Genomic DNA, 25,712 nt, shown 5'->3' with positions numbered 1-25,712 from the left:
ACACTAAATGATTTTAATACCGACAGCATTTCTTTATGGTTATTTAGTTGATGCATTGTCAGGATCTCACAGCAAGCGCTGCAGGCACGACTGCTTGCACTGGTTTGAACAACGATGTTTCAATGCACAGTCCAACTGGTGATGGAGAATTAGGGTGGATCATGAAGAATCTTCCACAGAGCAGAAGGTGCAGAGCAGTTTACTAGAAAAGTTGCTTCGGTGATTGAAATCAGAATACTTAATTGAACTGGCTAAATAGCCTGATGGACGCGCATTGCAGATTTGCACTGATGTGGTAGATCAGTGTTAGCCTTGGCTACACTAATGCAATTTTTCTAATTTCTGCAGTTAATTATGCAATACTGGCTGGCAGCATCCACCTGTAAGGTTGTATCCGCTCTCCGCAGAAAGGAGATGTTTGAGGAGCAAAACATTTCAAGGTGACTGTCACAGTCTTGCCTCCCCTTGCGAGCAGTACACAGGATACAGGAAAGTTTTTTTAGCACTAAAGACAAATAAACAGTGATAACTGATTGACTAAAATGTGACAGTATGGAAACCGAAAATTGAGGGGAAGGTAGAGTAGCACATTATTGCAGTGCTTTTGTTTGCCGTTCACTGAATATACAGAAAATGCTGCCATAAAAAACAAATGTAAAACATGCCTTTTCTATTTGCTAGAAAAAAGACTTTGTGCCTATTGAAAAATTCAGAAATTTCCAAAACTCAGAAGTTGCCAGAGAAATAATGAGCAAATGAATGTGTCTCTTCTGAAAACACTTTCTGATCCAGGGGATGCAGTTCTTATTTTGCCTCTTTGCCTTTGCCAACTTTTGTGCAGCCGTGCTGCAGTTAGAATAGATGTCAAGTCAGATGCAACTGTTTGTAATATTATTTGCACACAAAGCAAGGTGTGGTGTTAGAAGTAGCTTTCAACACAAAGGCAAATGACAGACAATAGAATTCACTAACAAAAAATACATGTTTTGTTGGTTTGTTTAGCCTACAACTTCACTAGTTTAAAAAAAATAAATACTTGAACAAACAAATAGAGGGTCTAGAACAAATCTTCATCAGTCTGCAAATGAACTTGATTCAGTCACTGATTCCTAAACTTTTAGATCAGGTCGTAACTGGTGGGCTTGGGCTCGCCTAGGCCCCACTAGCACAGCAGGGCCACATGGGACTGGCACTTTCACCATTTACCAGGGCTCTGTGAGACAGCTGCAGATCGTTTACTCTGCCTCCTGAGTCACAGTTTAGGAACCCTTAATCCAAAACGAATGCTGTAAATCGGCCCCTGTGGACCCAGCGAAGTCAACCGAGCTGAAGATGGATGGGAAATTACAGCAATTTGCAAGAGAGATGTTTCAGAGTGGCTCTGCCTTTCGTGATCTGTACTCCTAACTCGGGGAGGGGGAGCTGGACATTTATTTCACTGTGATGCAGACGACAGCTCGGAGCCTGTGTGCAGTTTTTTTGCTGGAGCTCTCCCGAACGCAGCATGGTATGTGTGCAGCACGGGGTGGAGGAAAAACAAGTCACGAATCCTCTAGCCCGTCACCACGGGCTTGCTTCCTGTTTGAAGGGAGCCGAGCACTTTAAGTTCTTTTCTTTGTCGCTGGCTGTGCTGTTGTAAATGAGCAATACAAGATTATATGTAATTTGAACGATTCAACGCCTGTGTGTTTGTGAAGGCGAGCGCTTGGAGTTGAGTTGAACACGTAGGAAACAAGAGTCTGGTAGAAAGCGGATCTGTTCTTCCTTGCCTGCTCCTCCGCTCTCCTGCCAGGGCAGCCGTTCGGCCAGAAGTGCACACCCAGCATGACTTTTAAGAAGGGTGCAGCTTTGTTGAAATGGTTTAACTGCACAGATGCTGTGCTGTCCCCTCGCCCCTTTGTGCTCCCTCGCAGGGAGGAAGGAACCAGGTTCGGGGAGGCTCTGGTGGGAGCACTCTCTCTGGACAGACTTCTTGCTTTTTTTTTGATCCATTACAGTGCTCTGGAATCACTTTAACCCTTTCCTTGTCTGCTGGCACAAATTGTGAATAATTTTTTTAAAACTCCAATTTATGGCTGGCTTCTGCTCTCTTGGCATCTGTTGCTGTTCAGAATGAGGATACTTACATTTTCTTGCTGGCTGTGCTCACTGTATCTTTAGCATAACCATATCATTATCTCAAACCTTTTCCTTTTTTTTTTTTTCTTTTCTCTAAGACCTTGACAAACTCAAGACACGGTTATGTGAATTCAAGAGAAGCAGGGACTACTAATGGAGCTGCTGCATAACCGTTACTACAGACTCAGGGCAGATACATTTTCTCATCTTGTGCAGCTAACACAGGAAACATGGAGCTTTTGCTTTTCTTTTTAATAAACTTCTGAAGGCGGGCTATTTTCTGTATAGCCTTTCAAGCACTGAGTTTTGCAACTCAGAAATACTAACAAGTCTCAAGTATCTTCTAACTCAGTGAAGATGATTGCTTTTGTTCTTGGCTGGAAGGGACCTCTCCAAACCACAGCCTCCAGATGTCCCAGGGACTGTGGTCTGCCTTGAGCCTTGGGGAGGGAGAAGAGGGAAAATGAACCCACTTCATGCTTCGAAGGGTAAATACAGAGTTAAAGTGCCTGCAAGGGCAGCACTCAGTTTGGGGAGAAAAGGGAGAATCCAAACAACTTTTGTTTAATTACAAAAATCAAAGTAAGCACTATGAAAAGTAAACAGACTTGTTAACTTGTCAGTTGCTTGCTCGATCAGGTATTGTAAAAGAATTAAAACCCTGCTGATAACCATGTTTAATGTCGAGCAGTAAATGTTGAAGAGCTGATAAATGCATGTGTCACTTGTGCCTGAGGAACAAACAATATAAAAGGCTCTTTTCCTAACTGCAGCTTACAGAAACAAGCCTGTAAATGTGCCGGAAAATTAAGCATAAACAGCACAAGTGAGAGCTCAGGGAGGGCTGCTATGGCAGAATATGAGGAAAGAGGATGGTCCCCACTCAGCATCTGTGTCTGTGCCTGACCTGCAGCAGTGTAAATCTCTTGATTCAAGGAATTACTGGCCTGGTGTTAATAGTAACCGATTTTAGCCATTTCCGTAAATCTGTGTAATCCTAGTTGGTGAACTTCTCTTGAGACAGGCTGTAACACTTTCCAGTTAATTTTTATTGACATACTTTTATATGCTTTTGAAAACAAAACTCCCCAACACTGCTGGGGGAGGGCAGTTAATGTGAAAGGTGAGATGTGCACCGGGTCTAAAATGTCTGAATTGTGGAATCGATAGGCAAACTGGTGAAAACCATAACCTTTGCCCAGGTCACTTACTCATACTCATAACTGCTAGATTCTACTTCCTCAGATAAATAAAAAAGAGACTTTTTTTACTCCACTGAGTGAGTGAAAAATATTTTTGTACGATTCAAATGTGCATCCTGGAATTGACACGTGAATTTTTATTTTTTTTTGTCTGAAAAGTAAATTGCTTTTCTCATTTACCAAAGGGTACTTTGGGGATATAGCATCCCAGAACATGGTTCGTTTTCACTGTGTTGCCCTTTGGAGTCAGGTACAGTGTAAAACATTTGGAGAAGTTATGAATTTTCTAATAAGTTTTCTTGAGAATATGAATTGTGTATCTCTGTGCTTGGATTTTCCAGTAGTCATGTTAAAAAAAAAAAAAAAAAAGGGAAAAAAAATTCCCTAACAAAAATTTTTATGGTAACATACAAGAACAGGAAAACTGTGCTATGTAATAAATTCATAAAACAGCTTCAGGAGAGGACTGTACCTACTGGGATACCCATTTTTTCCCCCCTCTTCAAATCAAAGGAGATAAAAGCACAGCTCTACCCTTGCAAGCTTTGCTTATATCTCTGTGGCTGTTCTGTGATCTGCAGCTCCATGCTTCTCCTGGCCATTATGGTAGGCTCTGTCTGCTGTTGAAGAGGAATGTAAAAGGAATTAAGGTATCCCAGAGCTGTAGACATTTTCTGGTGTAAGCCAAAATGCTTGTGGCATACGATTCTCAGGAAATACTGGAGGGAGGAAGAGGAGAAGGAATAAGGGGTTCATTCAGAAAATCTCAAACAGTAAATTATTTCCATTCCAGTGTGTTAGCTGTTTAGCAAGAAGAAAATGTTCATATTTTTCTGAAAAGCAAAATGATGTATCCTACACTTTAAATTAAATCAAGGGCAAAGAAACCAATGGATGAACTTCAGCAAAGTTCAGGAGCAAGAAGGTATTTTAAAAGAACACATACAAATGCTAACTATTGCTATTGGAAGTGATAGAAGAACTCCACAGACAAAACATCCCATAGTTCAGATCTGTATCCAAACCTCTTGCTTGACAGTTTGGCCTGGAAATTTTTCAACGGTTAAATCATAAGATGCTTGACGCTTCTCATTCTGGTCCCAGCTGGGAATCTGGAAAGTATAATGCTGAAGCTGAATATTCACTTTGATTCTTGGAAATAGGAATAAATTTAATCTCTTTTTTTTTTTTTCCTTCTGAATTGGTTTGCCTGTTGCATATTGTTTGCAGATGGTGACACATATGCCATTTCCATAGTCTTCTATTTTGGTACAGGAGCTGCTAATTGCCCCATTTTGACTCGGGAGTGTATTAAGCTTTGTTAACGCATATCAGGTAATTGTAAACCTGGCTTATGTTACTGAATTATGGCAAGAGATTTGGAAGATTTTTAATGCATGAGGTCCCAGGTCCACAGCATAATTACACCTTTTCTGATAATTTTGTGGTTCTTTCAAATCAACATCCCCCCAAATCACAAAACCACAGGCTGTTAGTGAAAGCTGAGACATTAATATGAAAAACGCCAGAGCAGCTACCGAATGTCCACTGCAGTATGTGAGCAAGCTACTCCTCTGTCTTTGGAAAGCAGTGGGTTTTGGGGTAGAGCAAATAATGCACAACTAAAGCAATGATGTGTCCCTGCCATTATTTCACCTCCACGGCTGCCACTGCGATCCCCACCTTGTTGCACTTCCGAATCTGTTGGCAAGACACAAATCTGTATACCAGGTTGAATCCCATTTCCCTGTCTCTGTAATTAAGATTATATTGTCTCTCAGGATGTTTTCTAAGCAACGTAATTTTGTTTTCTGTCAACCTGAATTGAATACCTGTGCACCAAACCAAATATTGGAAGATTCCTGTTATATTTTGCCCAAGCTGACAGAAACATTTAAACCTAAGACGTTGATGCTGTGTTTCATCGTTTCAATAAAAAAGACGGTTAGTATGACAGTCACCATGTATTTTAGTTTTTTATTGCTCCCCAAAAGCATTTTTGTTTTTGGTAGGTGCTGTAATAAGATTTTACCTGCAGGAGAAGCTGCCACCAGAAGGCAGCCCTAAAGCTGTTAGGCGGCGAGCAGGGACGGTGCAGTTGTTGCTGTGCAGGCAGGAGAGGCTTGGGATTTGGGCTCGGCTTGTGCCGCTAAAATTGGAAACACTTAATCTAAGCTGGGGGGGCACAGTTGTTTAATAGCTTGAGGAGACTCTGCCTGTGCCTCTACCTTAGTGGCTTTTTGTGGTTTCTGTTGAGAGTGCGTGGGGACAGCTGTGAGTCTCCTGCGTACAGCAGCAGCAGTACCGTGCTCTTCTGAGGCACGAGGGCACGGATTTTGCTGCTCAGCCTTTTAATCTGCCACAGGATGATGGGGCGCAGAAAAGAGAAAATAGAGCCTGAAAGTTATTTGGTGATTTTTTGGGAGACTCAAGGAAGGGGGAACAGCACCGTATAGAAAAAGAGAAGACATTTTTAATGTAGAAGTGCAGAAAAAGCCTGTTCAGGCACTGCTGCTGCCTGCAGGTCTCCCTTCCCAAAACTAGGAAGTAAAATGAAGATGATGATGTTACAGGGGAAGGGTGAACATAAAGAGAACAAGCTAAAGTTTGATGTTTCTTCATTTTGTGAATGCAAATGGAAGAATGCATTTAATTTTGTAACATTTCCAGTGTGCTGAGCAACGTTTTTTTGTTTTATTACTGATATTGAACCCTTGGTTTTGTTTTCAACTGCATGCATCTCTTGCTTTCAATACAATCTTACACATTTGCTTGCTGGCTTGTGTGTCCCGCTACCCTCTGCTGGAAGGAACGAGGATTTTTCAGCTGTGTCCTAGTGCCCTGAAAGAGTCCCAGCCTGCAGCAGAAACGGGCTGTGAACTGGCTTTGAGAAGCCCAGTTCTGCCCTGCTGCTGCCTGCTGGCATCCGTCCTGCAGAGCCAAGACCAGGTGTATAAAACATTGCTTAGTGTCAGGATGGTGCGGGGCTGGGTGAGGTGGTGCACATGGGGGCTGGGATAGCCGGGTGCTGAGCTAGATGACTTGTCCTATTCTGTTTTGTTACCTTGGCCCCAGTGGTGAGGTCTGTGGATCGCAGGATTAAGCTGTTGCCAAAACAGACTGAGTCACTGATGAGTCCTCTGATGTCCTGGCTGGAAAGGTGGCTGGCACCAGCTGGTGGCTTGGGAAGGGGTAAAACGTCCCAAAGCAGGTAGACACAGGGGGGTGTTCTCCCCAAGGGTAAAGTTTCTTTGATAGGCTAAAATATGAAGGTTGTCTTTCATTTTTATTATCTTCTTAGCTAAAGAAATTTAGATTTTTTTTTCTTAAAATCTTCACATATTAAGGCCTCCTTATACCAGCCATGCAAATACTCTTTTTCAGCATCGTGAGAACAAAATACATAATTGTCATGCTCCCAGTTCAGGTTTCCATAAAACTCCTTTGGGAGGATATTCCAGAGGGAAATTAAAGATGAGATTCTAAGAGAGGCTTTTGTTTTATTATTATATGTTTTCTCCCATACTTGACGTAGGAGAATGTTTACCCTGTCTGCCCTATCTTCTGTATCTGTTTGCAGTAGAGATACATCTATCTCGTTGTTCTGTTCATCTCTTCTGTAAAATATCAAGTCCCTAATCTTTCTGGTCCATGTAGGGAACCTTTCAATACCTGCAGTAATTTTGCTGCATGTGTCTAGAAATCCTCAAACGAGAGCTCAGGCTAGGACTGGCTTCCTTCCCTGCACCAGCAAGCTCTTGTACAGATAAAAGAACTTGCAGAGCAGCTCTGAAGCATGTTGTTCAGGCCATGGACAGGTATTGTTTCCAGATTTCAAAGGCAATACATGATCCAGACAAGTCTGCAAGAACCTCTGGTCTTAATTAGTTGTAGATTTCCTGAACAGCTCTCTCAAGTCATGGAAGAAATGTAACTGCTATTACCAGCCTCACAGGATTTTCCTTCCTCTGGTTCGTACAAGACTCTCTGACAGCCCCAGCACTGCAACGAGCAGCTGGCAGATTTGTCAGGGCTGGCTGGATACCAGGGCGCGTTCCCTCCTCAAACACCTGGAAGGCAGCAGGGATGTCAGACCTCGCCTGCAGCTGGACAGGCCTTTGCACCCTTCTGTCTGAGGCCATGCATCGTCCTTGGCAGGGCTCTCTGGAGTCTGGCATGTGTGTCAGATGGAGAAGGTCCTCTTATAAAATACTCCCTGCTAGGAATCGCTACCCCTGCAGCTCTGCAGCTCTTCTCAGTGCAGAGACAACTTGCCCTCTGATGCAAACCAGTGAAAGGTATCCTGACCCCCGGGCTGTCTGGGATTAAGTTCAGACACCTGGGCTGTCTCTGCTGGTGCCCCCTGCTTTTCTTCTTTTCCCCATGTATTGAAAAGCATGTTACGTTACCCAATTCTCAGCTAATGCACTGAGGACATGATAACGCAGTCGACAGAGTTCATATTAAACGTATCTTGTGCATATTGGCTCATTGTTAATTAAGTGCCACATGCTTTTATCTAATAGGTGCTGTCTTTGAGTTAAATAATTTTCTCCACTAGCTGTAAAAGGATGATGGCTCTTGTGAAATTTAATTTCTTTCTACTGAAGCTCATGTGACAAAGGGACATCTAAAAAGTCAAATGAATTTTTCAACAAGGGTAATGTATACTGTATCTTTTCCCTGATGTCACCTCTCCTCTCTTAATATTTCTCTACCTGTTACTCTCTCATCACAGCATACTTATAATGAAGTACCTTGCTTCCACTACACCAGTCTCATGAATTCAAACACTGAACGTGTCCTGGATGTGTTCTCCCGGTATGTGACCAGGGAATGCTGTGAGCAAAGTCTGCACAAGTCCTCCTCTGCCTCTAGCTGGGGTCCCCCTAAGTGTGTTGGAATTAAGGTTCTGATAACTTACTTTAAAAACTGACTCTGCAGCCCACTTTACATTTCTGCATCGCTGGTAGATTCATGCATGTTGACAAGAATAAAGGCAATGTGGAAAACCCCAGAGAACAACTCTGAGTCAGGGAGGAGCCACCCTGTGCATTTTTTCCATTAGAGCAACAAGGGATCTGACAAGTGCAATTTCATCTATCCTGCAAAAAGTTGTGTCAGTTTGCTGAGAGGTCGGGAAGATCATGAGGGTCACTAGTTGTGTAAAACCCAAACAAACTGTGTTCTTCATTACTCACAGAAATGATGCTGGGGTGGACTCAGGATGAGGGCCTGTCTCTTTTTAGCAGTGCCATAGCATGTGTGGCGTCACTTTAATAATTCTGCTGTTTACAAATTAGAAACGCATTTGTTTGCATTCCATATAGCTTCTTTGAAAACACTCAGAAAAACTCAGCTTGTATAGCATGTGTGACCCTTTCAGATATTAGAAAGCATCTTTCAGCCTTGCTGGACACCGTGCTGGGCAGCTGGACTGTGGTTACTGCTGGAAACGGTGCACATGGGAGCACAGCCTGCAGGCAGTGCAGCCACATGCACTGAGGACTCAGCTGTGTTCTGAGTTATTGGTTCATACAGCATCTTCTGGAGGTAATTCTCCCATTTCCCATTTAGCAAGGTTTCTGTGGCTTGATAATTCCCGTATGTGAGTTTTGGAACGGGCTGAAAGTCATTCAGCTGTTGCAGTACAGAGATGCTGGTGGCTAGCCATATCCAGACAGAACTGCCCAGGAATGTTACTGGGCAGCAGTCCCTTCTTTTTCTAACCGAGTGGATTTAAAACCGTTTCAGTGTGACAGGACAACCAGTGCATCTCCTGATGCGGTTATTCTGCAGTGACTCCTCCCTGTCCTCTTCTGCCATGACCCAAAGGCCACCCATACACTCAGGTCTCCATTATCAGCTGGAAAAAGCAGGGGTTGTTTCCAGCTGCTCAGCATGGTACTGATACAAGGTTGGTGCGTGTCTGGGAAGCCTCTATTACAGTCATCCTTGCATCTTCCAGCTTGTGTGGTATTTTAGGCTTTGCAAATGTGGGGCTGAGAAAGCAACCCAGGAGTTAAGGGGGCTTGTCTCTGAATCCGTGCACTTGCTCTGTAAGCCATGCTTGGAGTCCACTCTGATTTGCGCATGCACTGGCAATTGGCTCCTTTCCATGATGTACCAGAGGCTTTACGGCTGCTCAGGGTGATTTTGTTTGCAACCCAATAGATGCTTGAAGTGCCACGAAGACCTACTGTCGCATTTTGATGTGAGCATTAGCCTTCTCTTAATATAAAAGTGCTATTGTGTACTCTGAAATCCAGCCTACACATCCCCTAGAATCAGTGCTCAATGGATAACTTCAATTTGAGGTGTAAATAAAAGCTGGGCATTTCAAGTGATGCTTACGCTGTTATAAGTGTATTACTTTACAAGTACATCAAAACAAAAACTCTGCCCTGGGCTTTCACTATGTCAGTAACTGCTAACCAGCTCCAGGTAGGTCCTTAATTCACTCACAGTGATGCAAATTTCAGATCGGTGTGTGAAGAAGGATTTGCTGTTTTGATCTGGTTTTGTGAATCGGCCCAGCCACTGCCTGCCCGAGCCCTGCTGCGCTGAGCAGCTGAATGCAGCTCCCAGCAGAAGCCTGTTGGCTGCTTTTGGGGGAGCTGTACCAGGTGTCTGGTGAGCATGGCTGCGGAGCACGCGTGTTGGATCCAGCACAACGCAGGCCTGACTGCTCACCGGTCACTTGTAAAGTCACGTTGGATGTGTAGCTTGTAAGAATATGTCTTATCCAGTGGCTGCAGCGTCGGTCTGTCCCCGTGCAATAGGCCTGGGATGAGCGGATGACTTCTGAACTCAAGGATGTTGATGGGTACAGTTATCCCCACGGTCATCTCGCTCGGTTATCGGTATTGTCACTCCTATTCCATGTTTCTCCCACATCAGTTCACATGACAACAGCGTCTTTTCTCGGATATTTGGGGACTGCTTAAAAAGGGAGGAAGGCCACATGCTCCAGAGCGGTCAAGCAGCTTTGTGAAAAGGGGAGAGTATATTTTACTTTGGGGATGATGTATAGCCCAGATAAGACTTTTCACCAAGGACTATTATATCTCAAGTTGACTTTTTAATTGATTTAGCTCTTCTGATCTATACTTTGCCAGACATGAACCACTAGCCTTTGGACTGAGTCCAGGGTGTAATGGAAAGTTCACTGAAACCCCATCAGCTTTTGTTAAACCTGAGTGAATTTCAGCCCAGCACATTTCTTATGAATAATTAAACACAGTTAAGCAGGTGATGGATTTGAACCTCTGGCACTAGTGTTCAGCTATATTTCATGAGGAATGGTCTCATGAAATTCATGGGGTTTTTTATGCTCTTTTCTCTTTTTTTTTGGCCCCTTGTGATGGATAACTGTATCTGGCAACCCAGGGTGGATATTTTTGTATCTCCCACTCATTACCAGCATGAGCTGCTCCATGTGGCACTCGGCTCTCATCAGTCTCTGTTTTTCAGTGGTACATTCTCCAGTATTTACTTCTCCTCTTCCCATTTTTATGTAACGTTTGGAGTTGTTATCCTTTACTTTAATACCACTTTCTATCAGTACAACTGCTGTAGTCACAGTGAGGGTGTAGTGCTATGGCAACAATATATTAGCTGCAGTCTTGCCAATGAGTAATACGCGGTGCAGAAATTAGATGATTTATTGAAATCTCAAGTGGCAGAACTGTGCAAATGACCTGGCTATCCTGATATCCCGAGCCTTCTGCTGTTTTCCCTGGACCTGCCGTTCTCTTTCATGTTGGTTATGACACTCAGATCCATCCTCCCCTGACAGGCTCCAGCGATGCCTTTCTAAACCTACTGATGACTTAGCACCTTGGAAAATATTTTTAGCTGTACAATAATCTCCCAGCTATCTTTGGCAGTGAACAAAAATGGAAAATGAGAGCTGTTTTTTTTTCCTCTGTTACTATTCCACAAAGGTACTTTTCTGTGATTTCAGGGTAGGAGGGAGCACATAAATGGAAAAATCCCTCCCAGAGTGGGCTGTGTGAGGAATGTGTTAGATTTCCACTGCTAAAGGCTGAAAGCTCGTCTGTTCTGCGCCCTGTGGTGCAGACGGGGCTCTGCACGCCTGAGCTCTGGCGGTCACCCCTCAGGGTGCTGTCTTGCACCTTCTCTGTCCTACATACCTGGGTGGAGTGGGCCCTAAGGCACTGTACTCGCATCTTATTCTGAATTCTTCTAAAATTTGGGTATTTGGAATGAGTCAGTTGATTGCCCTTATGTTTATGGTCCATGTGGTCCAGTGCTGGGTTAAGCGCTGGGGGGACTTTCGCCTCTCTGTACCCACGATGTGCCATTGCAGCCAGCCAGACCCGTGGGCCCTTCCAGGGAAGGGCAGCTTGTAGGCAGCCCGGGATGCTTGGTCCAGCTCCCAGGGTTGCTGGATATCAGAGATGTTAGAACATCCTTGGTCAGATGCGGTGATGATTCCTTACACAGCATGGGGATCCCTTACACAGATTTCACAGGACACAAATTGGTGCGTGGTTCTAGCAGTCAGGGTTTGGCTAGAAGCTCCTGGAGAGGTATCGAACAAGGACAGGCTGCTGCAGAGTTAAGGACACAGTTTGAAAGTTTTCAGTGACATTAGTGCCAGCACTTAGACAAATTATGTTTTCTTGTTGGCCCCTCTTATCTAATTAGTCTCTACTTCACTGGGCTGCTTCTACTTGGATGCACAGAATCAGCTGGTTGATATTACTCTTTTAACCACCCTAATGGTGTAAGAAGATGATTCAAGTTAAGAGGTGCTTTATTTTCCATGTTATAAACCCATGGATTGTGATGTGTTGTGGAAATTAATTGTTTTGTTGCATACCAGCCATCTGCTTGAGTCCGAGGGGAAGGATGTGTGGGAATCTCAGATCAGTTATTAGGTGCAGTTGAGCAGTCAAGCGGGCAATCCTTGGGGTCTTCTCATTAGATTTGAGTAAGTATCCAACGTTTGGGTGCCTGTCTGTACTCTTGATGTTCCCATGTCTTCTCTGTCCCCCTGCACAAGCAGATTTTACCATCTTTCTGTTAGAAGAAGAAGGATTGTAGGCTCCTGCTCCATGTTCTGCTCTTTATCTCTGGCCTCCGAGCACCCAGCACCCCGAGAGAGCCCCATGTGTGCATGTACCTGCTTGTTGTGCTCCAGGCAGAACATACAATGGACCTCGTTCACCAGGTACATCACAGACATGCCGTCACACAGCAGCCCACCAGCGCGAGTGGTGTGCCTCACCACTGTCTGCTTTGGGACGGGTGCTGGAGGCCTGGTGCTGGGCTCGCAGGAGGCAAATGCCGGGGCCAGCAGCCTTGCCCTAGGAGAGGCACTTGGAGATCTGCAAAATCAAAGGCGATCCCTTCTCTTTGGTGGGGTGGGGAAGACGGTCTGTCGGTAGTTTGTGTCTCATTTGGAACCAGGGTGGAGGGGGAAAGCAGATGGCTTTCAGTCGCTCTGCAAGCCAGTGTCAGAGCCAAGACTAAAACACGATTCTTAAAATCCCAGGCTCCATCCTCCATGTCCTAATGTTTCTCTAAGCATGTGTAAGGTTTTAATGAAAATAAAAACCAACAACCTTAATTTGGAGCAGGATTCAAGAAAAATGTCCCATTCAATTACTTAATGATGGCTGAACTGTAATTATAAGACACAAACATGTCTTGCTACAAAGCACCAAGCAAAAAAAGCAGAAAGGATTATTTGTTGTTTAATTTAGCGGAGGAAGGCAGTTGATGATGCATAAGTCAGTCTGACACCTAGCAAGTTTTGTGATCCTATTTGTTAATCTTTTTAACTTTCCATTTTATTAGGATAGGGTTTCAAAAGCAAATAGGATAAATGAGATTAAATCTGCCACCCTGAATTACTCTCCTCTGAGTTACGAGCAGAATCACTCTGTGTCAAAGAAGTATAATTATGAGGAAAATGCTGCCTGTGTAATTGTGTGCTTCGTTCAGAAGAATTCGAGATCCATAATTATCTCTAGCATGCCATGGTGGCGTGTGCTGGCTCTTAATTTCTGCAGTAAACAAAACCATTGAAAGTTCCTCTCCAGGGTAGTTACTGAAGTAGCGTGGCTGGTACCCACAGCAGCTGCAATATTATCCCTCAGGTCTCCTGGTTCGTGTGAGAGATCTAAATTAACTTGAAAGAGAGAACCGATCATACAGTTACTTTTAGAAGAGAAATGCTAGTGCAGTTACCTTGAACTTAAATGTTCAAAATGCACACAAAGGGCGCGGCTTTCTCAGACAATAATTAAGCTGTAATAGAAAGGTCCTGGGTTAGGACTTGGTGGTTTCACTCCTGGATGTCAGTGCATATCAGAAGTTTTGGACTTTAGTTTTTGTCTCAGAAAAATCTGGCGCTGGTGCTCCACTAGGGGTTTGTACAGTGCTCTCGGCTCTACTAAATTTAGCCCTATAAAAATTGTGATAGACTTCATGCTATGTGATTCCATGGTGAGAGGAGTTGATGACACAAAGACCACAGCCTCTTGAAATTTTGGGTTCCCCAAGCAAAGAAAGTTTTGAATCCATGTGTTGTTTATCTGGCTTCATAACACCTTCTGTTAGGAGAAGCATCTGAAAAGTTCAGCCAGATTTGTCCTCAGAGATGAGTGGTGCTGGAAGCAGATCTCCTGGAGTTCCTGGAAATAAACAGAGTAAACAGAATCTCACTGTAGGGCCTGCTCAGGCATTTCTGCGGCTTCCTCTTCAAAGCAGAGAGTGCAGGGGGTCAGAAGCCAGATTTTTGCGCGATGGGTTAGTAATAAAACAACCTGCCAGACTCGGATTAGAATTTCTGTTGCTTTGCCTAAAATTCCGTGTGCTTTAAGGGAGAGGGATAAGGAGGGAGGATGCATCATGGTTTGTGGATCCTAGTAGCAATTTTATTTTCTTTTTCAGACCCTTTTCCAGTTATGAGTCAGGACTTGATCTCAGATGTTTTTATTGGTCAGCCTAGTTTACAAATGAGGCCTCTTTTATCCCATCTAAAATTTTATGTAATATCTGATGCTGCATAAAGATTCCAAGAAATAAAAATGGAAGGATGGTGAACAGACCTTCTGGCCAATATGTACAATGACTCAGTCTATCCTTCATTCCAACTTCCGTGAAGTATTTTCAGATACACTATTTACCCATTAAATGAGCTGTTTAGTTTAGCTTATGGCTAAAGTTTTTCCTAGTATTTGATGTGTTTGTTGGGAACATGACAAAGTAAATCACGAATGAGAACATTAACAAATGCTTACATTAATCATCTGAGACAGTTTCTCTCACATAGTCTTGCTCTGAGTAAGGAGTTATCTGTAATAAAGGGTTATCTGTAAGAAAGAGTTTCCTGTCCCTTCACTTGCCAACTTACTTGACTTTACTGCCAAGGAAATCTCTCCTCCATGCTTGACAAGCAGTGGGTAACTTCATGATCTTTCTCTGTGTAGGCAATTTCTTCATGGGAAGAAATGAAGTCAGTAATGCCCATGCTGAATCTAATTTTACTATAATTTAAAGGGAGGAGCCTTTCCCTGGGTAGAATTTATTCTATAACTGCTTATTTCAGGATTTATTTTCCTTTCCTCCAAAGGAGCTGGCAGGAACCATTGTTAAGAGACAGGCCCACAGCTTGCTTGGCATGGTCACCACAGCACATTTTATGGCAAGAAAGGAACTGCTTTTCCTTAGCTCTCAGTCATCATCAGCTGCTTCAAGGAAAACTGAGCACTGCAGCGAGTTGGTATCACCTTGCTGAAGGCTGAAATTCCACCTCCTGGGGACAGGAAAGGTTGCAGGGCAACTCACAGAGCCCAGCTGTCTCCAGCCGGGTCTGTCTGAGCTAGTCCATCACCTTTGTCTGCCACAAGGCTCGCTCCTGTACCCAAGCTCCATGAGCATCTGGATGAGATCCCAAATGCAAAAGAAACACAGAGATTCTGCCCTCCTCCACAGAGCTCTCAATCCTTTCCTGTTCTCCTAGTAAGTATTAATTTCCAGGCCCTTTCCCCGTTTGCCCCTCTCAAGGCCGGTCCCAAGAAACCCCATGCTTCTGCTCCCTCTCTGTGGGCTGTAGCAAAGCATCCATACTCAAGTGGGAAGGGTTAGTTTTTCCTTCTCCCCTAGTCAGCCTCAAGGTTTGGCCCCAGCCACAGACATGTCTTGGCTCTCCAGTTCATTCACTCTGGGTAGGATTTTTCCATCTTTTACTCACTCCAGTCCAGACTGAATGAAACACACACCAGTAAAGGTCCTTTTAAAAGCAGTTTGCAGCAATGCAATGTTAAAAGCCTAGCTGCAAAGAGGAGGAGAGTGCAAAATAATCTCTTCCTGCCTGCTCACAAAGAAATGGGAGGAGAAAATGTGGTGCCCTTTTAATGCTGGCCGCAAGAGCGTTTTTAACAGTGTCTCTTCAAGGTCAGTAACACCATTCTCAGCTGTTGAAAACAGCACATCAGTAGCACAAACAGTGCCAATTAGATTTGGGAAAAGGCTGGGTGTTTGTTGTTTTTGTTTGTTTGTTTGTTTTCTTTATCTCTGCAGCCTGGCAGACAACCAGATGCAACTGTACACATAATTCAGGCAAAATGTGATCCAGAATATGTGGGCTGATGTTTGATATATGCTAATGGCAGCAAGGTGTTGCCGTGGAATGGCGTCTGCACGGCAGCAAAGTGGGGTCCCTAGCTGTCAAGGCAGGAGGAAATCTAAAGAGCTGCTAAGTCAGGGGTCTTACTTTTGTCAGAGAGATTCTTTGTCCCATATTTTTCCTTATTTATATCTGCAAGATTAATAAGATTAATTGGATTTTCCCCCTCAGCTACTCTGTAGCACCAAACCTCTTTATGCAGAACAGAGAAGTAAATTTGGTCTAGTGTTTAGAGATAAGCTTTAGAGAGGCTGTAAATGGCTAGTGAATAAACACTGCTTTTCAGTAGATAAAGTTGCCTGTAGGATAAGCTTTCTCCTATCTTGGTCCTGCCTTCCTCTGCTGGTGGGAAGTGTTCTTTGCAGCTAGATCAATTGTCCTATAACAACAGGCCTTTCTACATTGTCTTTCCTGAGTCTCCTAGTTTTTCTCCTTTACTTTCTGTTCCTCTCAGATACGTGTGCTGGGTGTGCAGCAAGCCTTTCCGGCGTTTCTGAAAGGTGCTCACATGGCAGATGCCATCCACTTTCTTTTCGGCCTTCTTAGATTCTGCTGACACCTGCAGAGCCCATGCTCAGTCTGACCAAACTTTCTGCTGGGGAGAGGTTTTGAAGTGTTGGTTGTGAGCGTTATTTAAAGTTGAAAACCACTCGGGAAGGTGCTGGGGGAAGCAAGTGTGCTTCCCTTTGTACCTGCTGGGGAGATCAATGGTTTAAGAATCCTATTCTGCTTTATGCCAGTGAGGATTGAAAATAACACCAACTGTAACAAGCCTATATACACAATAAACAGAAACGCAACAATAGGATGCAGCTTTTACACAGAGAAGCAAAATGCCAGGTTGCAAATAAAGCAATAGGGTTGCAAAGTCCTACAAGCCACGTGAGCAATTGTTGCTTTCTGTTCTATGGAATAAAGCGTCCTTATAAAGGGTGGCTGCAGTGTACTTTAAATCACTGAAACTGGCTCTATTGAAATTTCTGTTGTTAAATTGCAAATTCAGCCTTGCTGAATGGGTGGTGGGGAGGTGATGAGACTGCTTTTCTCTGTGATGATGGTGAATGGGAAGAAACTACTTGATACAGCCAAAAGAACCCTTACCTATAATTTTGCTCCTCCACAGGTGCCCCTGGCTGACAAAAGCCATCTCACCAGCCATCCCAGTGTACAATGGGCTCGTGTTCTTGTTTGTACTGGCAAACTTCAGCATGGCAACTTTCATGGACCCTGGGGTTTTTCCACGAGGTAAGAGAAAATGGGACTGGTGGGTGGTCCTCCTTTTTTTTTTTTTTTTCCTGGTAATCTTTCTTGTTTATGTATTTACTTATTTTTTACACTGAACTGGCAGTAGAGTTGGAATGGTAGTGAAGTGCTGGATACCCTCATCTGAGCTGAGAGGTGTCAGTTGTCCTTGCACTTGCTCAGGCTGGCAGTTGAGGGCACAGGGCTGCATAGCATGGTTCTCGTTTGAGTAGCTCTCCTGACTGATGTGATTGCAATTGCCATCCCCTGTGTCATGCTGGCACATTGGATTTAAGTTACTGTCTTCACAATAGGAAGTTGAGCATGGTGGAAGGGAGAGGCTGATCTTTCTGAAAGAGCTTCATCAAAGCAGACCTTCCTTCCAAAAAGCCTTAAAATAAATGCATAAGCATTGAATGCTAAAAAAAATAATGATTAAAGCTTGCCTTAGAGCATCTAAAACATACACATTTAGAAAGATATGCCTGCTTAAATTAGTACTGATGCACAACTGATTAAATAGGATAAAGATCACTCGACTCTTATAATAGGAACCACAGTGGAGCTACCTCTTTTAACACATCCTAATGAGAGAATTATCACCTCGTTTTATCTGTCTTCCAATAATTATTCACATGCAGTTTGCAGCAGAGACTGCTCTAGGCAGTCTTGCTAAACCAGTGGATCTCTGCTCTCTTCAAGCTGTTCTTACCCACCTCTACTGAGTGAATTCAATACCTGTTTTGAATTGCTATTGTACCTGACAAGAACAAGGTACCTGTCCTGCTGGCTTCTCTGAATAGTGGGTGCCAGGTTTCTCTAGGTAGCAGGGTCTAATGATGAGCATCTCTCTGTCATTCCTTTCAGCTGAAGCTTTTGAACCCCTGAAGTGTTGCAGCACTCCAGTTGAGGAAATAATTGTGTGTAAAGGCAATATTCAGTCATTTGTACGGGATTATATGATGCAGTGTTTAGCTGCCCAAAGTTACATATAGGTGATAGAGAGATTTTCAAAAGAGCTGAAACATAGAGCTTTTACCGAGATTTCCAAAATAGCTGAAGCACATAGAGCTTTTACCTGGCTTCCTGCACTTTTCCGTTCCTCCATCTCATCAGAGACAACAGTGGTTGAATATGCTGTGGGTGTGACGTTATTGAACGCATCCATGCTTTTTGCCTTCAGTAGGGGAAGAGCTAGAACAGCGTTGTTCAGTTTTGAAAGTCACAGTCTGGGAATCTAATATTGTGCGATGTAGTTCCCTCAAAGTGGAGCCTGCTGCTGGGCACTTACTGTGCTCTAAGAGTGATCAGTACGAAGCATATCATGAATTCACACCTTCCTTTACACTTCTCTAACTTCTTGCAAATAAGCTCTTTATTTGGCCTTTGCATTTAAAGGAGAAAAGGACAGGGAGATCAAATGGAAACTTGGAAACATTCTCATCACCTTTCTTCCCTTCCCAGCTGCTTTAACAAAATGGAGTCAGGAGCAAAGCAGGAAGAGGGGGAGTTTCCTACAGCTTCCCTTTCTTCCATCCTTTTCTCTTCATTTGTGGCCTTGGCCATTTCTCTCTATGCAGTGTATGTTTGTACTTGGTCTGGAGGAGGTTGGGAATGAGGGAAGTGGGGAAAAGGCCAGAAAAGGAATGGGAGTCATCCTTGAAGAAAGTGATGAGGTAAGAGTGTAAATGTGTGAAGGAAGCAATCTGATAAGGAAAAAAAAAAAAGATGGAAAAGACTATAAATACTAGAGCTGGGAAGAAAGGGGAGCAGATGTTATTTCAGATCGCAAGTGTACATGCTAAAAAAGCTATCACCACCCCACGCCACCCGCATAGCTGCCAACCCAAAGAATTCAAAAATTGTAGGAGTGATTTAAAATGAATATACAATGGATCTCTTTGCTTTCTGTTCTTGAAATTGCAGATTTAATCTTCTTAATTTTCAAGCTTTTTAGCACATTTCTGATGGTTGCAAATTTACTTCAAAAACAAAAGAAAAAAGCAATACAAAAGCAGAGAGTCTTTTGAAACCACATGATTCCTTTAAGAAAGCTGCCAAAAATCATAAGATATGTTATATAAACAGGAGATTTGGCTGCCTTGTGTCAGTGGATAAGAGTACGAGAGTCTGTGTAGTAAGATAGTGTCTTCTACCAATGTATTCTTCTGCTCAGATGACTGAAGGCTGGTGATAAAGACTTATCTAGCTGTATCCCATGAGCTTACAGATTCTCTGGCAAAGAGAATTTGGGGCACAGATGAGAAGTAAACCCAGCTTTTTCTTGTATTGTTGAAAAGGGCCAGAATTAAACTCCCAGTTCCATTACTCCTTTTTTGAATCATTTTGTAATTTGCTGTCTCTCTGAATGATCCTGTTATGAATCAGGATTGGCTCTGTGCAAGTGAGTTGCCAGTGACACGCTAAAATGAATGACAAGAAAGGGAAGTATTAAGTCATTGAAATTGGGGCCTCCCTGACAAATCTGATTTACAGTCTAGATTGATAATGGCAATATGTGTTTCTGGCTAATTACAGATACCAACCACAAACTGTCTTCCAGTGCTTTTTATGTGAATCTATTTTATAAAAACTCTTCAAGTGTGTGTCAGTTCTGCAAATTCAATGTATTTATGTAGGTATACACCTATATAGGTATATGGGTGTATTTATAGGTATATACAACGTACAGACTTTTTGTCTGCATGTCTGCATAGTAAGTATTTTTACAAGAACTTAAATGGTTTGACCATTCTAGTATCTTGTTTTTGTATGCCCACAATTGTATTTTGCAGCATGGACCACTTTGTAGTATTGAAGAACCCACAGATTGTATTTATAGAAGTGCCCTTAGGGATTTAGAGTCTAGCTCCCACTAAGAGTCCCACTGATTAGTTATGAAGGAAAATTATAGGGAACGGTGCCAGTATGGCAGTCTGCTTCCATGCACAAACATTAACCCAGAGAATATTCTTGCAAGGTAAATATTGTAGCTGAGTCAGATCCCAAGCTCATCTGAGTGAAGGGAGAAACTCCTCCTGAAGTCAATGGAAATTGGATCATTTTAATAAGGATAACACATCTAGAGAAGATTTAATATAGAACTACATGACAGTTATTGATGCCCCACTGGGATAATATTATCAAATTTTGTCTAATTTGGAGCCAGTCAACCAATGCCAGCTGCACTGCAGTGTTTAACCAGGTGTTAAATAGATGTGAACTAGTTACATATTCTCTGTCAAAAGGAAACAAATAAAGATTGCAGGTATCTAGAATAAAAGATGAACTTCCATGTACATCATTCTCATTTTTCCTTTTCTTCCCAATATATATTTGTCCATTCTAGACTGGCTTTTATTTTTTGAATTTATTTTTAAATGGTCTGTTTTCTCAACAGGGCAGCGCTTAGTGGAGATGATCACCCATCCACCACAGGGTTGTCCATAATAACATAACTCTGCCATATTGTCATTCCAATCTTACTAATGGCAAAAAGAGGTTAAATGAATAGCCAAAGGTCACAGAGTGAGAAAATTAGGATATAGGACTTCCTGACTTCCAGTCCTGTGCTCAGGTCACTAGACCATACTGCCTTTGAGGGAGGTGAGATCTTACCAGTTATATACAGCTACTAAAGTAAGAGCGTTCAGGGCACGCACTGAAGAAGAGAGCACAGGGTATGCTATAAGGAAGCAGACACTGGTACAGGGCTCATTGCGGGCACACAAATTGCTTCTCACTGTGGCATTAGGTTCCCTGGAGCAACTGGTCTTTGGGATGGTGGGGGGCTGACACTAGAGTGCTTGACAAAACACCACTCTGGGTCATCTGGGTTAATTTTGGGGTTTGAGCTAGCACAACCTTCTTTTAATAACCTTCTTTTAATATTGGTTGATGTAATTTCTTTTGTTCTATGTGCCGGTAGACTAGCATTGAATTAATCCTGAAAGCAGAACTTCTTGCAGCAAGGGCTTGGGTGATTTCTGGATTTCCATCCCCTCTTTGACTCTCATCTTGTTCATTCCGGCTGTAACTGCTGGCTAAGATAAGACTCAAACACTTCTCTTTGTCCAGGATTTGGACTGGCTGCCTGGCGTTCCCATGGGAGCGTTGCCTTGGGTGCCGAAATGAGCCCAGATCACTGAAGTGTTCTGCAGCCAGGACAACCTCTTCTGACAGTCCATCACTTCCACAGCTCTCTGTTTCTCTGACAAGCCCAAGAGCACATGCAGTGCCCCTATATCCAAGGCACTGCCTGGATTAGATCTTTCATCTTTACCCGCTGTTATTTCCACTAACTTTTAGTTTTGCATTGAGCAGCAGATGAAGATGAAGATAAAGATGATGACTTCCGAGCTCCACTCTACAAGAATGTGGAGATTAAAGGAATCCAAGTACGGATGAAATGGTGTGCCACCTGCCACTTCTACCGTCCTCCACGCTGCTCTCACTGCAGTGTCTGTGACAACTGTGTTGAGGTAACCGTTCTGTTGGTTGTGTTGGCTGTGCCTCAGTGATGGGGTTGCATGCACTACTGGAAATGTGTAGATGGGTACTTCCCCCAATATTTCAATTTTTGAAAGTTCCCAGCTCTAGCCTTGTTGATGGTCTCCTACCAATTGGTATCATTTGGAACATAGCCCTCAGTTATGATGTATGTTACATATGCAGTAGCGCTTGATGTCAGCTTTGTTGCCAGTGATAATTAGGTTAAAAGTTTATAATCCTGGCTATGTCTTCCTGGAGGTAGTGTAGGGATCATGAATGTATAAAAAGGGGTGAATGGGAGAGTTCATGCATAGGCAGAGTTCAAGAGAGCAGAAAATCCAGGGTGAACTGTTCTAGCTTGTCTGCTTGCCCACTAATGTAGGCACCAGTTTGTTCCAAATTAAATGATGAACCCTAAGCTCACTGGGTGCACATGAACTTCAGGAAAACCAAACTCCGAATCCAGTGAGTAGGTCCCCAGTCAGTGGTAGGGCTGTACGTTTGTGTCAACACCCCAGCTCAGACCATGAACTCAGTCATGCCTCTAATGTTGGTCCCTTTGAATTATGGGCCTTTCATGTTTCATGGTAGCCCTGTGGTCTCAGTGAAGCACACAGGATTGAGAAAAAAAAATCCCCAAACAGTAAGGTGTGCTTTTGGGCTATAGATGTCTCCTAAACTTCTAAGTACAGAGTGTATTGCCAGGGGGAATATTTTTATTGCTGAGCTAAAAATTCCACTTGTTGAGGATACTTCTGCTGCAAGTTCTGTAGTTTTTGTTGTTGTTGTTGTTGTTTTCAATAGGAAGATGAATTTTTTAATATGTCTAAAATATATTCAGCTATGCCATTAAAATGAAAGAAATTGCTAATCAGAAAGGCAAAAAATACCATCGTCAGCTGGAATGCTGTATACACCATCTTTGTACTAATCCTTTTTGCCAAAAGCAAGGAAATAGTCCCAAAGAAAGCAGCACAGCTACTTGTCTGAGAAAAGCTGACTGGGTTTATCTTGTGTCAGTTATTTTCTCCTCCAGGGCAACATATATCTAAGTTATAATTAGCTGGAAGCAGCACTGTGCCTACTAAACATCTATAGATAGGACAAGCCTGTTCTGTTGTGGAAGACCTTAGAAGAATGCTGTGTCTGATAAGATGGAGAGTCGGGAGCTACTGAAGACCCTGGGTGGAAGGAAATAGCCACAAACTATTCATTGTCACACAATTTCGTTAGACTGCTGTGAATTGTTAAATAGAGCTAGATTTTTCATAGAAAACCTGACTCATATATTCCTAAGTTTTAAAACATAAGTGTTTTCACTAATTCTAGATTCCAAGGATTGTTTAGATGATGATAAATTCTGTTGTCCCATGGAATTTCTTTCTTCTGCCCTCCCCAGTGGCTCAGCATGAAAATCCATTTTCAACTAATGAAGTTTTCTCAGAAAAAAACGATTGCCCAGAACTCACTGGTATAAACACTTGCAATTTCATGCTGCCATAGGGCCTCCAGGGGAGTCAGTTCTGCAGCAGAAATGAAAATGGGAGAGATTCCAGAAGTAACCTAAATAAAAAAGCAGAACACAAGGTGACTTTTCCTAGCTCTCAAGAAGCTTTATGATGGTCAGATCAGTTCAATGTGTATTACTGTTCTGGTGGGCAAGAAAGAAACTCTGCTTGTATAATTAAATTGTGACTCTTGTGAATGAATACAGGCAGAAAGCATTAATGACTTCTGAATTAAGAAAAAGTGATCTTAAACACTGTAGTTTATTGATTCTTGTGATCCTAATTTCCCACTCACCTGTCTATTCTAGAAGAGCTTGAGGACAGTGGTAAGAGGGACTCTGCTGGCTTTTCCATGGGGGACCCATTCAGGGTTGTAATTGACATCTTTTCACTTTCAGTCTAGAATGCGCTATGAAAGTTCACAGCCCAAAAAACTTTTGAGCCAATGTGGTAAAAATAAGCTAACAACAAAAAATGGCAACATATGCAGAAATAAAATCAGTTAAAACCTAAAGCCCGCTGTGACCAGATGGACTCAAAAATGAATCCATGACGAAAGTAGTCAGATTTCTGTTTTCTTTAATGAAGTGTTCACAGTGGGCATTCATGTAGTTTCATAATCTGTGGATATTTTAGGCAGTGTACAACCAGATTCACAGCATAGACACATGCTATGTCAGCATTGTAGCCTGAAATGATCTTCATTAAATTGCCTCTGTGATTTTCTAACGTGCTTTGAGAAAGTTCTAAGCCATTTATTGTATTTTGTCAATTTTTGGTAAATACGTTGTGCAGACTTTACAAATATAAAAATTGCTTTGTCATCATTGGAGAATGTTTAAAGATAGCATTACCACAAAACAAAGAACAAACAATTAATGTATTGATGTAATTGGTGCGTAATATCTGCTCTGAACAACACAGAAATAGGAAGGGCTTATTTCTCTGCACCTGATCTTCTTTTCACTTATGCACATCTAGAATAGTCACATTGAAGGCTGTGGATTTACATGGTTATAAAACTGTGTAAAGGCTCTTGAAAGATGTCTGTGGGCTGACCTCATAAATCTGTTAAAAGGCATGTGACTTTATAAGGTACTTTGAACTTCTGATGGGGACAACTGGTTAGTTTGGGGTTTGTAGCTATCGATCTAGTTGTCCAGAACTTTGCCTGTGTCTTAGCCAGATATTGCTTATTTGGAGGGATCTGCTTGGTAAAAGAAAAAAAAATAGATTTTTTTCATGAGGCCCACTATTATTTAAAGTGGATTCATTCAGCTTACGTATAAATACAGAAATGTGGGGGAGAGAATTCTGAAGCCAGTATTGCATCTTCAAAATATTATAGGTTATGATAACTTTATTTTAATTGACTCCTCGTGCTAAGGATGACAAAAAAGTCAGTGCTTCTGCTACCAGCATATAAATAGCATGTTTTTTATTATTTTATATTCTCTCTTTGAATTCTATAACCTCTGAAGTAACTCTCTCCATTCATAAATATAGAAACCACTTGGTCCTTATAAAGAGTGTGTTTGTAAAGGTGCAGAACTAGCCTGATGTGTTTTTACATGGCAATGGTTCAGATATATCTCTAAAAAAACGTATTTCCTTTCACTGTTTGGATATTGTTCCGTCTCTCCCTTTCTTTACAAGGATTTTGACCATCACTGCCCGTGGGTCAACAATTGCATAGGACGGAGGAACTACCGCTATTTTTTTCTCTTCTTGCTGTCCTTAAGTACGCACATGGTTGGAGTATTCACCTTCGGTCTGATCTTCGTATTAAACCATATGGAAAAGCTGGGAGCAGCTCACACCACCATTACGTATCCTTCTTCTTGGTTTTTGAAGACACAAGGTGACCTTGAGGAAAATGTGAAAGTGTTGATATGAACACTTGTCTTCCTGGAACTGGTGCAGATTTACTCCTCTCTTGATTCCCATTGCTGTTCCTCTGTAAATGCTTAGTACAATTTTTCCTCTGTAGTCATCTGACCTATGTAACCATTGATTATCCCCAAAACGTTAGCCAACCTTTTGTCTGTCTCAGCCATTGTGAAGGCAAACCAGCAAAAAGATGCAATGCCTCCCTGTATTTATTTCAAACTGGTGTGAATCTGCGCTGCTGGTACTGTTTGCTGTATTTAAAACAGATAATACAGTAGAGTTCACCCTAGAGGCAGTTCCCCTTTGTGCTACTGTAATACATGAAGCCCTGTCTCTGAGGGGTGCTACTCACACTGATAGTGTAGGGCAGAACAGTCTTTACGAGATGGTTCAAGCAAGAATCAATAAGTTCACTTTATTTTTGAACCATCTCAAGAATAAGGACCCTGGCTAGGAACAGATAGACTTACGATAAAATTTAATTAGCCTAAATAAAGGTGAGGAACATGCTCCCTATTTCCAAGATTTTTTCTATTTTTCCTCTCCCTGATCTTCATGACATCTTTTTCCTTTCACTCACTCCAGTTTCTTTAACTC

At 42.5% G+C, this 25,712-nt stretch overlaps 1 protein-coding gene across 8 annotated transcripts in view; it reads left to right on the top strand.

The window, feature by feature from the left end:
- The window catches only part of ZDHHC8 (zDHHC palmitoyltransferase 8), a 114,414-nt gene that overhangs the window by 69,259 nt on the left and 19,443 nt on the right, over positions 1-25,712 (top strand). For 6 of the 8 annotated variants that reach the window (XM_083803474.1, XM_083803473.1, XM_083803476.1 and 3 more), the window contains 3 exons: positions 17,108-17,229; positions 21,550-21,707; positions 24,882-25,054. In XM_083803474.1, the coding sequence (XP_083659600.1) occupies positions 17,108-17,229; positions 21,550-21,707; positions 24,882-25,054 (453 nt within the window). Of the gene's footprint in view, positions 1-14; positions 1,508-14,934; positions 15,318-17,107; positions 17,230-21,549; positions 21,708-24,881; positions 25,055-25,712 lie in introns of those variants that run through there. The other 2 variants (XM_083803479.1, XM_083803480.1) reach the window with 2 other exon arrangements.

The sequence above is a fragment of the Anser anser genome (genome assembly GCF_964211835.1).
Source record: "Anser anser genome assembly, chromosome: 18".
NCBI lineage: Eukaryota > Metazoa > Chordata > Aves > Anseriformes > Anatidae > Anser > Anser anser.
The sequence above is the reverse complement of the archived record's forward strand: the minus strand, read 5'-3'. Positions and strand labels throughout refer to the sequence as shown.